At 50.6% G+C, this 13,206-nt stretch overlaps 1 protein-coding gene across 1 annotated transcript; it reads left to right on the top strand.

Annotated features, from left to right (window-relative positions):
- The first annotated feature begins 9,631 nt into the window (after positions 1-9,631).
- On the top strand, positions 9,632-12,243 carry LOC140421842 (uncharacterized). Its single transcript, XM_072506820.1, has 2 exons — positions 9,632-9,896; positions 10,961-12,243. Exon 2 carries the CDS (start codon positions 11,237-11,239, stop codon positions 11,996-11,998), a length of 762 nt encoding a protein of 253 aa, XP_072362921.1. The 5' UTR covers positions 9,632-9,896; positions 10,961-11,236; the 3' UTR covers positions 11,999-12,243.
- The last annotated feature ends 963 nt before the right edge of the window (positions 12,244-13,206 follow it).

The following is a 13,206-nucleotide window of genomic DNA, read 5'->3' as shown; positions in this document are numbered from 1 at the left end:
GCTGCCTGAAGGGGGTTACACAGCGTTTGATTACATTTCGTGGTTCTTTCCAGTTCATTATCAGGATGTTTGTGTGATATTTTCTTACCCTCAGAGTGATAATTCTTTCTTTAAAATACATTTCAGCAGCAAGCTTACTGGCGATTTTTAATGGAAAGAAGGTTATTTATTATCTCACTATTTCCTGGATGTTTGAACATCTCAGTCTCTCGTCTCTTTCACACTCACTGACACATACACAGAAATTAGGTACAGATCAAGTTGAAGCTGTAAAGATGAAAATGGAATGCAGACTGCAATCTTTATATCGCTGCAGGTCTGTTGTCTTCTTGTTTAGCTGGTCCTTTAGTTGGAGTGAAGCGTTTTTTAAAAAAAATATTTTATTCAAGTTTGTGTCAAAAAAACCAAAACTTTTGCATAACCGTATGCAACAATTAACAGAACAAAATAAATGTTAACCGTATGTACAAAGAAAAGAACAATACAACCTACCGCCCCCCCCCCCCCCCCCCCCCCGGATGCTGCTGCTGCTGATCTTATCTGCTCTCCTAGAAAGTCGAGGAACGGCTGCCACCTCCGAGAGAACCCCACCATGGACTCTCTCAAGGCAAACTTTATTTTCTCCAGACTGAGAAATCCAGCCACATCACTAACCCAGGTCTCTACCCTCGGGGGCTTCGGGTCCCTCCACATTAAAAAAATCCATCTCCGGGCTTCCAGGGAGGCAAAGGCCAATACGTCGGCCTCTTTCGCTTCCTGAACTCCCGGATCATCTGACACACCAAAGATCGCTATCTCTGGACTCGGCACCACCCGGGTGTCTAAGATCTTGGACATTGCCGTAGCAAAACCCTGCCAGCATCCCTTAAGAGCCGGGCATGCCCAGAACATATGGACATGGTCTGCAGGGCTTCCCGCACACCTCGCACATTTATCCTCAACCCCAAAGAGCTTGCTCATTCTGGTTGCCATCATGTGCGCCTGGTTGACCACCTTAAACTGGATTAAGCTGGGACTTCTGGTTGTGGCTATGCCTGGGTAGGTCGCACGTTCGGCAGCTCCCGCCGTGAACGGACTGTTGGGGCCTTTTGAGGAGCCCCAGCGGCACTTGGACGACGATTCCCGGTTTGGGAAGGCAGCAGTAAGGTTCCCCCAGCACTGCATGGATTGGACCAGGAGTGGAGCAGTCATAAAAGTGATATTGGAGAAGAGAGGAGAACGGGCGCGAAAAAGTAAGATGGCGGCGGGTAGGGACCAGGCAGCATGGGCGCAATGGTCGCGGGAGCAGCAGGAGTTCCTGAAAAGCTGCTTTGCGGAGCTGAAAGCAGAGATGCTGGCCCCAATGAAAGTGTTGATTGAGAGGCTGGTGGAGACCCAGAAGGCTCAAGGGACGGCGATCAGAGAGGTGCAGCAGAAAACCTCTGACAATGAGGACGAGATCCTGGGCCTGGCAGTGAAAGTGGAGGCGCACAAGGCGCTGCATAAAAAGGTGCAGGAAAAGTTTGAGGACCTGGAAAACAGGTCGAGGAGGAAGAATCTCCGGATTCTGGGTCTCCCTGAAGGTGTGGAGTGGTCTGATGTCGGGGCATATGTAGCAACGATGCTGAACATGTTAATGGGCGCGGAAGCCTTCCCGAGGCCCCTGGAGCTGAATGGGGCTCACAGAGTCCTGGCAAGGAGGCCGAAGGCAAATGAGCTGCCAAGGGCTGTAGTGGTGAGGTTTCACCGCTTCACGGACTGAGAGTGCGTCCTGAGATGGGCAAAGAAGGAACGGAGCAGCAGGTGGGAGAATACGGGAATCCGCATCTACCATGACTGGAGTGCAGAGCTGGCCAAGAAGAGGTCAGGGTTCAACCGGGCCAAGGCGGTTCTCCACGAAAGGGGGTGACGTTCAGGTTGTTGCAGCCAGCGCGACTGTGGGTCACTTTTCAGGACTGCCACCATTATTTCGATAGGCCGGATGAGGCATGGACCTTTATTCTGAACAAAAAGTTGGACTCGAACTAATGGTTTGCTGTGTGTTTGGGGAAAGCTGGGGAGTGGGAAGAGGTGATTGGATGTGATATGTGTCTTTTAATGGGCATGGGTATTGTTTTGGAAGGGTCGCCCCTCGTGTTCGAAGGGGGGAGGGGGGGGGCAGGAGGCCCTGGGTCGGTGGGAATTGGGGAGAGGCTGCAGGAGAAAGGAGCTGTGCCACTGGGGGCGGGGCCGGCCCAGGTAGATAATCTCGGGCTTTTTTCCCGTGCTAAAGGGGGGCGTGGCCCGACGGGAGGGGTGGTGCTGGAGGGGTGTCTGTATCGACTTGAAGGGGGAGGGGGCACTTTGACGGGGAATCTAAACGGGGGGATCGTTGGCAGAGGCGGGTGCGGCTGAGGTCAGTAGGAGTCAGCTGACTTACGGGAGTGCAATGGGGGGAGCAAGGGGGCTAGGCAGTTTTCTAGCCATGGGGAGGGGGGGGGGGGCGGACTGGGTTGCTGCTGCATTGACCGAAGGGGAGCTGGAGATAAGAGGGAGAGAGGGAGAGTCGGGGCGGGGGTCCTCCGCCTGGGGGACTGGAGAGTGCGGGAGGCGTGGGCACGTGGCTGGCCTGAGAAAGGAGATGGCTAGTCGGCAGGGGGGGGGGGGGGGGGGGGGGTTGTCCCCCGATCCGGCTGATCACATGGAACATGAGGGGCCTGAACGGGCCGGTCAAGAGGGCCCGGGAGTGCACGCACTTAAAGGGACTGAAGGGAGACGTTGCTATGTTGCAGGAGACGCACTTGAAAGTGGTGGATCAGATCAGGCTGAGAAAGGGATGTGTGGGGCAGGTCTTTCATTTGGGGCTGGATGCGAAGAATAGAGGGGTTGCAATCCTGGTGAGTAAGCTGGTGTCGTTCGAGGCGCTGAACATTGTGGCTGATAATGGGGGTCGATATGTGATGGTGAATGGTAGGCTGCAGGGGACCCGGGTGTTGTTGGTGAATGTGTATGCCCCAAATTGGGACGATGCAGGGTTCATGAAGTGCATGCTGAGTCGGATCCCGGATCTGGAAGCGGGGAGCCTGATAATGGGGGGAGGGGGACTTTAATACAGTACTGGACCCGGCACTGGACCGATCCAGGTTGAGGTCAGGCAAGAGGCCAGCTGCGGCCAAGATTCTCAGGGGGTTTATATATCAGATGGGGGGGGGGGGGGGAGTGGATCCGTGGAGGTTTGCTAGGCCGGCGGCCAGAGATTTCTCTTTTTTCTCCCACGTGCATAAGGCCTATTCACAGATAGTCTTCTTTGTGGTGAGCAGGGCACTGATTCCAAGAGTGGAGGGAACGGAATATTCAGCCATCGTGATTTTGGACCACGCCCTGCACTGGGTGGAGTTGGAGTTGGGGGAGGAAAGGGACCAGCGCCCATTGTGGCGCTTGGATGTGGGACTGTTGGCAAATGAGAGGTTTGTGAGTTGGTCCGGGGGTGTATTCAGAGATTCATAGAGGGGAAGTATCGGTTGGTGTGGTGTGGGAGGCTCTGAAAGGGGAGAGTTAATCTCAATTAGGGCTCACAGGGAGAAGAGAGAGAGGATGGAGAGGGAGAGGTTGGTGGGGGAGATATTAAGGATGGATAGGAGGTATGGGGATTCCCCTGAAGAGGGGCTGCTGAAGGAGCGACGGAGCCTACAAACGGAATTTGACTTGTTGACCATGGGGAAAGCTGAGACCCAGTGGAGGAAGGTGCAGGGGACAGTATACGAATATGGGGAGAAGGCGAGCCGGATGCTGGTGTATCAGTTACGCAAGAGGGAGGCAGCGAGGGAAATTGGAGGAATCAGGGACGGACGGGGGAACACGGTGCGAAGTTCGGCTAAAATAAATGAGGTATTCAGGGATTTCTATGGGAACCTGTATAAGTCAGAACCCCCGGAGGGGGGGAGGGGATACGGCAGTTCCTGAACCCGTTGAGGTTCCCGAGAATGGAGAAGGGGCAAGTGGAAGGCTTGGGGGCCCTTATTGGGAGACGGGAGCTGGTTACGGGGTTGGGGAGTATGCAGGCGGGCAAGGCCCCGGGGCCTGATGGGTTCCCGGTCGAATTATATAGGAAGTTTGTGGATCTGCTGGGTCCGCTGCTGATGAGAACCTTCAACGAGGTGAGGGAGGTAGGGATTTCCCCCCCAATAATGTCTCGGATGCTGATCTCGCTGATCCTCAAGCGGGACAAGGACCCGCTGCAGTGTGGCTCGTATAGGCCGATCTCGCTCCTTAATGTAGATGCCAAGTTGCTGGCAAAGGTACTAGCCACAAGGATTGAGGATTGTGTCCTGGGAGTGATACGCAAGGACCAGACGGGGTTCGTGAAGGGCAGGCAGCTAAATGCAAACGTGCGGAGGCTCCTGTATGTGATTATGATGCCCTTGGAGGGTGGGGAGGCAGAAGTGGTGGCGGCAATGGATGCGGAGAAAGCCTTTGATTGGGTGGAGTGGGAGTACCTATGGGAAGTGCTTGGTAGGTTTGGGTTCGGGGAGGGGTTCATAGGGTGGGTCAAATTGTTATATCAGGCCCCGGTGGCGAGCGTATCTACGAACCGGCGGAGATCAGAATATTTTAGGTTGTACCGTGGGTCGACACAGGGGTGCCCCCTGTCCCCTCTGTTGTTTGCTTTGCCAATTGAGCCATTGGCCATGGCGTTGGGGGATCTAGAAACTGGAGGGGGTTGGTCCGGGGAGGGGAGGAACATCGGGTCTCATTGTATGCTGATGACCTGCTTTTGTACATCGCAGATCCAGTGGAGGGGATGGTAGAGGTCATGCGGATCCTTTGGGAGTTTGGGGACTTCTCAGACTACAAGCTAAACGTGGGGAAGAGTGAGCTCTTTGTGGTGCATGCGAGGGGCCAGGAAAGAGGGCTGGAGGAGCTGCTGCTTAAGAGAGCGGAGAGGGGTTTCCGGTATTTGGGTATCCAGGTGGCCAGGAGTTGGGGGGCCCTGCATAAGAATTGCTGGCTTTGAAAGCAGACCAAGGCAGGCCAGCAGCACGGTTCAATTCCCATAACAGCCTCCCCGAACAGGCGACGGAATGTGGCGACTAGGGGCTTTTCACAGTAACTTCATTTGAAGCCTACTTGTGACAATAAGCGATTTTCATTTCATTTCATTTCATAAGCTTAATTTGGCACGGTTGGTAGACCAGATGGAGGAAGACTTTAGGAAATGGGACGTGTTGCCACTCTCCCTAGTAGGCAGGGTGCAGTCCATTAAGATGACAGTCCTCCCTAGGTTCCTGTTTGTGTTCCAGTCCCTGCCCATCCTCATCCCCAAGGCCTTTTTTAAGCGAGTAAGCAGGAGCATTATGGGAAATGTACGGGCAAGTAGGACCCCGAGGGTAAAGAGGCTGTTTCTGGAGCGTAGTCGGGACAGGGGTGGGCTGGCACTACCAAACCTCTGTAGTTATTACTGGGCAGCCAATGTGGCAATGATTCGGAAATGGGTAATGGAGGGAGAGGGGGTGGCGTGGAAAAGATTAGAGGCAGCGTCATGTGTGGGCACTAGCTTGGGAGCATTGGTGATGGCACCTTTGCCGCTACCGCCGACATGGTACACCACAAGCCCAGTGGAGGCGGCGACTCTGAGGATCTGGGAGCAGTGGAGATGGCACAGGGGTGAGTTCGGGGCCTCAATTTGGTCCCCAATATGGAACAATCATAGGTTTGCACCGGGCAGGACAGATGGCAGATTCCTGAGCTGGCATCGGGCGGGAATTAAAAGGACGGGGGACCTATTTATTGATGGGGCTTTTGCTGGAGGAGAAATTTGTGTTACCCCCCAGAAACGCTTTTAGGTACATGCAGGTAAGGGTGTTTCTGAGAAGGCAGGTAAGGGAATTTCCGCTGCTTCCCGCACGGAGGATTCAGGACAGGGTGACCTCAGGTGTATGGGTGGGAGAGGGCAAGGTCTCGGCAATCTATCAGGAGTTGCAGGAGGCGGAGGAAGCCTTGGTGGAGGAGCTGAAGGGCAAGTGGGAGGAGGAGCTGGGTGAGGAACTGGATGAGGGCTTGTGGGCGGAGGCCCTGGGCAAGGTTAACTCCTCCTCGTCTTGCACCAGACTTAGCCTGTTCCAGTTCAAAGTGGTTCACAGGGCACATAGGACAGGGGCGAGGATGTGCAAGATTTTTGGGGTGGAGGACAGATGCGTGAGGTGCTCGGGGACCCCACCGAATCACGCCCATATGTTCTGGGCGTGCCCAGTGCTAGAGGGGTTCTGGAAGGCCTTTGCAAAGGCTATGTCCAAAGTCTTGGATACTCGGGTAAAACTGAGCTGGGGGATAGCAATATTCGGGGTATCAGATGAGCTGGGAGTACAGGAGCCGAAAGAGGCCAGAGGTCTGGCCTTTGCGTCCTTGGTAGCCCGGAGGAGGATCCTACTAATGTGGAGGGGTGCGAAACCCCCAAGCATGGAGGCTTGGATTAATGACATGGCAGGGTTCATCAAGTTGGAGAGGATAAAGGTTGCCTTGCGAGGGTCTGTGCAGGGGTTCTCCAGGCGGTGGCAACCGTTCCTAGACTTTCTCGCGGAACGTTAGGTGGCGGTCAAGAGTAGCAGCAACCCGGGGGGGGAGGGCGGGTTGGCTTGTTTTTATTATTGTAAGGGGCGTTTGCCCCATTTTCTCTCTCAGTTTGTTAGATAGTTTAGTGTTTAGTGGGTTAAGCTGTTGGAGGGGATGGCGTAAGGCCTCCCTTTTTACTTTTCTTTTCTTATGTATATTTTCTCTACTTTTTGGAGTGTTTTGTAAAAATGTATTGAAAAACTTGAATAAACATATTTGAAAAAAAACACATATGCATTTCAGGCCACCAATCCCCCTGTTTTCAGCAACATGTCTCTGTCTGGTCTTCATCAGAGCCATACTGACCCTATTCCCTAGTTCTCCATCAATTTTTTCACCTTCTGACCTATTGTTCCGGTACTCACCCCCCACCATACTAGTTTAAACCCTCCCGTGTGACACTAGCAAATATCCCGGCCTGGATATTTATACCTCTCCAGTTTTGATGCAATCCGTCCTTCTTATAAAGGTCACACCTGCCCTGGAAGTGCTGCCAGTGGTCCAAATAACTGAAACCCTCCCTCCTACACCAGCTGTTTAGTCACGTGTTTAGCTGCTCTATCTTCCTATTTCTAGCCTCACTGGCACATGGCACAGGGAGTAATCCTGAGATTACAACCCTAGAGGTCCTGTATTTTAATTTTCTGCCTAGCTCCCTGAACTCCTGCTGTAGGACCTCATCCCCCTTCCTGCCTATGTCGTTAGTACCAATATGTACCACAACCTCTGCCTGTTTGACCTCCCCCTTCAGGATGCTCGCTAACCGTTCCAAGACTTCCTGGACCCTGACACCAGAGAGGCAACATACCATCCTGGAGTCTCTTTCACGTCCACAGAGCACCTATCTGTGCCCCTGACTATAAAGTCCCCTATGACTATTGCTCTTCTGCGCTTTGACCCTCCCTGCTGAACATCAGAGCCAGCCGTGGTGCCACTGCTCTGGCTGCTGCTGTTTTCCCCTGATAGGCTATTCCCCCCCAACAGTATCCAAAGCTGTATACCTGTTCGAGAGGGGGACAACCACAGGGTATTCCTGCACTGACTGCCTGCCCCTTCTGTTGGTCACCCATCTCTCTGCCTGCACTTTGGATGTGACCACATCTCTATAACTCCTATCTTTGATGCTTTCTGCCACCTGCATGCTCCCAAGTGCATCCAATTGCTACTCCAACCGAACCACGCGGTCTGTGAGGAGTTGCCATTGGTTACACTTGCTGCAGATGGAGTCAACTGGAACGCTGGAAGCATAACAGATCTGCCACATCTCACAGTTGGAGCACTTAGATGGAGTTACAATTAACTATATGGCGCTGACATTAGATTTTTACTGTAAAATTAAATGCTAAATACCGATCTCTGCCCTCAGGTTTAGTTACTCCACTATCTAGTTCATCAATTAGATTTGTTTTGCAATATTTTTTTTTTTCAAATTTAACAGATTCCCAATCAGCCAATCAGGTCCCAGCTTTACTGTGATGTCACTTACACCCCCCCCCACCCCCACCCCCAACCCCACACACACACACAGCCCCACACAACTTGAAAAGGAAATAAGAATCACTTACCTTCCCAGGATGCTCTCTGGTTCTCTCCCTGTAAGTTAACAGTTACAAGCCAGGAAAAGGGAAACAAAATGGTAGGGAAAAAGCACCTTCTCCCACTCCGCACCGAATTACCTCACTGCACCAAATTACCAAGTTCCACTTCCCACTCTGGATGTGTCTCACTCCAGGCTGTGGCTCCTTGACCTGCGCAAAGCTTACTGAGTGCACTTTCTGTATGTCTTTTATACAGACCCTCAGCTAACCAGAGTGACTCACACTGCGTATGCTTCAAACAGTGTACTCCACAAACATCCACTCCCTCCAGCACAGTGGCAGCAGTGTGTACCATCTACGAGATACATTGCAGAAATTCACCAAGACTCCTTATGCAGCACTTTCCAAACCAACGTTCACAAAGGATAACGGCAACAGACACATGGAAATCCCACCACCTGGAAGTTCCCCTCCAAGCCACTCACCATCCTGAATTGGAAATATATCGCTGTTCTTTCACTTCACAGGGTCAAAATCCTGGAACTCTGCCGAATAGCACTGTGGCTGTACCTACACCACATGGACTGCAGCAAGGCAGCTCGCCACCACCTGCTCAAGGGCAATTATGGATAGGCAATAAATACTGGCCGAGCCAGCGACGCCAACATCGTATGAATGACATTTTGAGAAGCAAAAACACTACAGACGTTGGAATATCAAAATTTAAATAGCAAATGTTCAATTCTGGTCGCCACACTACCAGAAGGATGTGGAGGCTTTAGAGAGGGTGCAGAAGAGATTTACCAGAATGTTGCATTGGTATGGAGGGCATTAGCTATGAGGAGCGATTGAATAAACTCGGTTTGTTCTCACTGGAACGAAGGAGGTTGAGGGGAGACCTGATAGAGGTATACAAAATTATGAGGGGCATAGACAGAGTGGATAGTCAGAGGCTTTTCCCCAGGGTAGAGGGGTCAATTACTAGGGGGCATAGGTTTAAGGTGAGAGGGGCAAGGTTTAGAGTAGATGTACGAGGCAAGTTTTTTACGCAGAGGGTAGTGGGTACCTGGAACTCGCTACCGGAGGAGGTAGTGGAAGCAGGGACGATAGGGACATTTAAGGGGCATCTTGATAAATATATGAATAGGATGGGAATAGAAGGATACGGACCCAGGAAGTGTAGAAGATTGTAGTTTAGTCGGGCAGCATGGTCGGCACGGGCTTGGATGGCCGAAGGGCCTGTTCCTGTGCTGTACATTTCTTTGTTCTTTGTTTGTAAATGCTAGACATACTAATCAGGTTAGACCGCATCTGTGGCGAGAAAGGAACAGAATTACAGGTTCAGGTCTGATCTGCGGTCAACCTCCAATAAAACTCTGATCTAATGGAGCTGATGAATGGCAGCTATGGTTCCCACAATCCCCGCGGCCCAGAAACCACTCTATCCAACTCTCTCATTGCCCAGGCGCTGGGTGCGCATGCCCCAGGGCCAGACAGCCAGCCGCGGGGCATTCTGGGTGGCTCCTCTGTTTTGCGTCGGAGGGAAGCGGGAAACGGAGGTGCAGATGGGCTGCAGTAAACTGGTAAGGATATGGAATCCCAGGGAGAGCCATGACGTCAGTTCTGGACGGGGAGAGTTTCGCAACTCCCGAGTGAAGGCCGCAAACCCTAAATAAGACCCAGCGATACTGGGTTTGTGGCTCCGGGACCTGTGCCTGGGATCAGGCCCGGGTGAACGGCCGCCATGGTTGTTCAGCGAGGAGAAGAGCGCATGCGCTGTCTTCTGGACAGGTAATAAAGAATGAGCTTTCAGGGTTCTTATTCCCAACCGGGTCCTAGTGCGCGGGAGATGTTAAAATGCTACAGGTTTTCAATGAGCTTCAAGCGGTTTATTGGCGGCACAGTGGTTAGCACTGCTGCCTCACAACGACAATCGTCCAGGTTCAAATCCGAGCTTGGGTGACTGTCTCTGTGTAGATTGTAAGAAGTCTTACCACACCAGGTTAAAATCCAACAGGTTTATTTGGAATCACTACCTTTCGGACCGTAGCTGCTCCATCAGGTGACCCCTGCTAGCACACCAGTGAGTTCACACTGGGAAGATTGCACTTTCTCCCCATGTTTGCATGGGTTTTCTCCGAGAGCTCCACTTTCACCCAACAGAGCAGCGATGTGCAGGTTTGGTGGGGATAGGGTGGAGGAGTGGGCCTGGGCAGGATGCTCTTTCGGAGAGTTAGTGCAGACATGATGTGCCGAATGGTCTCCTGCACTGTGGGGATGCTAATGGGGAGGTTACAGCCCCTGTATAGTTACCGAAGGGGCTGCTCCTAAATGATTTGTGACACTTAACCTCCAGAATCCTAGCTTTGCTGCACAGAGGGATCTGGGTTAGTTGGAGTGGCGGGTCTGCTTCTGGATCTGTTTAAAACACCAATTTGTAGATCCAGATGGGTGATCTATATTTACTCTATCGGGGAGAATGTAGGGCTTCCTCTGGCTGCTAGCCTCTCTTCTGTGGTCTCGTCCATGTTCATGTGGCCCTGGAATGGGAACATGAGGTGTCCACCAGTATGTTTGCTACTTTCCACAACTCAGTTCCATAACTGAGTTACTGTTGGTAATTCAGGGGGCAGAGTGTTTCTGAGACACTGAAAACAATATTCTGGTTTAGTTGAAAACTTTTCCTTTGTTTTAGTTGGGATTTTGCTTTCTTTTACTTTAATGAATGAAATGAATTGGGCAACATATTTGAGGAACCAAGAGAGGGAAGAATAGTTTAAAGAAATTAGAATTATTTGTTCTGAATTTCTATTCTGGACTGGCGGTGGTACTGACACAGTCAACTCTTTTTACAGGGGATTGGAAGGAGAGGATTTGACGCATTCATCATGCGTTAAATATCATCAGCCTTTGAATGTGGGAAAGGATCTGAAACATCAGTGTGACAGGAAAAGCACCGAGACTCTCACAACTCACTTCCGAGTGAGAGTATTCCAGTGAATTGACTGTGGAAAGAACTTTAACCAGTTACTCAGCCTGAAAATACATCGCACCATTTACAGTGGGGAGAAACCGTACATGTGTTCTGTGTGTCGACAAGTTTTCAATTGATTATCTAACCTGTTAAGACCATGGTGAAACCGTGGCAATGTGGGGACTGTGGGAAGGCATTCCGAATCCCATCAGCACTGGAAATTCATCAACGCAGACACACTGGGGAGAAACCATTCATTTGCTGTGTGTGTGGGAATGGATTTGCTGATTCATTTGGACTGGTGTCACACCAGCGAGTTCACACTGGTGAAAAACCGTTCATTTGCTCTCAGTGTGGGAAAAGGTTCCGGTCTTCATCCAACCTCACTGAACATCTACGGGTTCACACTGGGGAGAGACCATTCCACTGCTCTGAGTGTGGGCAGAGATTCACCTGTTCTTCCCACCTCACTCATCACAAGCTTGTCCACACTGGTGAGAGGCCGTTTGTCTGCTCCGTTTGTGGGAAAGGATTTATTAGATCAACATTCCTTCTTAGACACCAGCGTATTCACACTGAAGAGAAAGCATTCACCTGCACTGAGTGTGGGAAGAGTTTCACTAATTCATATAATCTTCGTGATCACCAGCGAGTTCACACTGGGGAGAAACCCTTTATCTGCGGGAAGTGTGGGAAGAGTTATACACGTGCATCTGGTCTTCAGGATCACCAGCGAGTTCACACTGGAGAGAAACCCTTTACCTGCACTGAATGTGGGAAGGGATTCACTGCAAAATCGCAGCTTCGGTCACATAAACTTGTTCACACTGATGAGAGACCATTTCAATGTTCTGACTGTGAGAAGAGCTTTAAAAGCAGAAGTGATTTGACGAAACACCAGCGAATCCATTCTGGGTAGAGGCCGTTCATCAGCCTCCTGTGTGATAGAAGATTCATTCAGACATCCGCTCGTCTGGCTCATCCATTCGCTCGTCTGGCAAACCAGAGAGTTCACATGTGATTACAGGGATTGGATTCCTACACCCAGGAATAAACCATGTTCATTCTGACAGTTCAGATTTATTTCCATTGATTTTAAACCCCAACCGAATTAAAGGGATTAATAGAATGGATATGAATTGCATTAAACACAGTGTTGGAGTATTTGATTTCTCTAAGATGATTGATGTCCTGTTCCATTGTTGGGTCTTTTCTCCTTTGTTAATGGAAGACTTGTATTTATATAGCGCCTCTCACAACTTCAGGATGTCCCAAAGTGCTTTACAGACAATGAGGTTCTTTTGAAATGTAGTCCCTGTTGTAATGTAGGAAATGCAGCAGCCAGATTGTGTACAACAGGCTCCAACAAACACAAATAAGATGCTGGAAATACTCAGCAGGTCAGGCAGCATCTGTGAAGCAAGAAAGTGAGTTCAAAACAGAACTATGATTATGACCACATTATCTTCTCAGTGCTCATTACCGAGGGCTTTATATTGAACAGTTCACCCGAGAGAACTTACTCCTTCAAAATATCATCAGGGGAACTTTTATGCCCAGCGGCAAGAGCAGATGGGGTTATATTGGAAGGTTTCCTCTGAAAGACAGTGCTGTATTCCCTCAGTACAGTGCAGTATTCCCTCAGTACAGTGCAGTATTCCCTCAGTACAGTGCAGTATTCCCTCAGTACAGTGCAGTATTCCCTCAGTACAGTGCAGTATTCCCTCAGTACAGTGCTGTATTCCCTCAGTACAGTGCAGCATTCCCTCAGTACAGTGCTGCATTCCCTCAGTACAGTGCTGCATTCCCTCAGTACAGTGCTGCATTCCCTCAGTACAGTGCAGCATTCCCTCAGTACAGTACTGTATTTCCTCAGTATAGCATCGGAATACCAGCTGGATTTTATGGTCCGGTTTCTGGAGCTGACGTTGAACCCATATCCTCCTGACTCAGAGATGGGAATGTCACCATTGAACAATAATACCTCATCATTAACTCGAGATTATTTTCGCTTTCACATCTTTGTTTGTTCTTTTGAAAACATTAACCCATTGGATCAGTTCTGAGGCCTTTGTTGTTCATGGTGTATATAAATGATTTGGAAGAAAATGTAGTTGGTCTGATTAG

This window comes from Scyliorhinus torazame, chromosome 5, assembly GCF_047496885.1.
Source record: "Scyliorhinus torazame isolate Kashiwa2021f chromosome 5, sScyTor2.1, whole genome shotgun sequence".
NCBI lineage: Eukaryota > Metazoa > Chordata > Chondrichthyes > Carcharhiniformes > Scyliorhinidae > Scyliorhinus > Scyliorhinus torazame.
This window is presented reverse-complemented; position numbering and strand designations above follow the sequence as displayed.

Coding starts and splice junctions, on each gene's coding strand:
- LOC140421842 (XM_072506820.1), top strand. CDS start 11,237: ATGGTGAAACCGTGGCAATGTGGGGACTGTGGGAAGGCATTCCGAATC.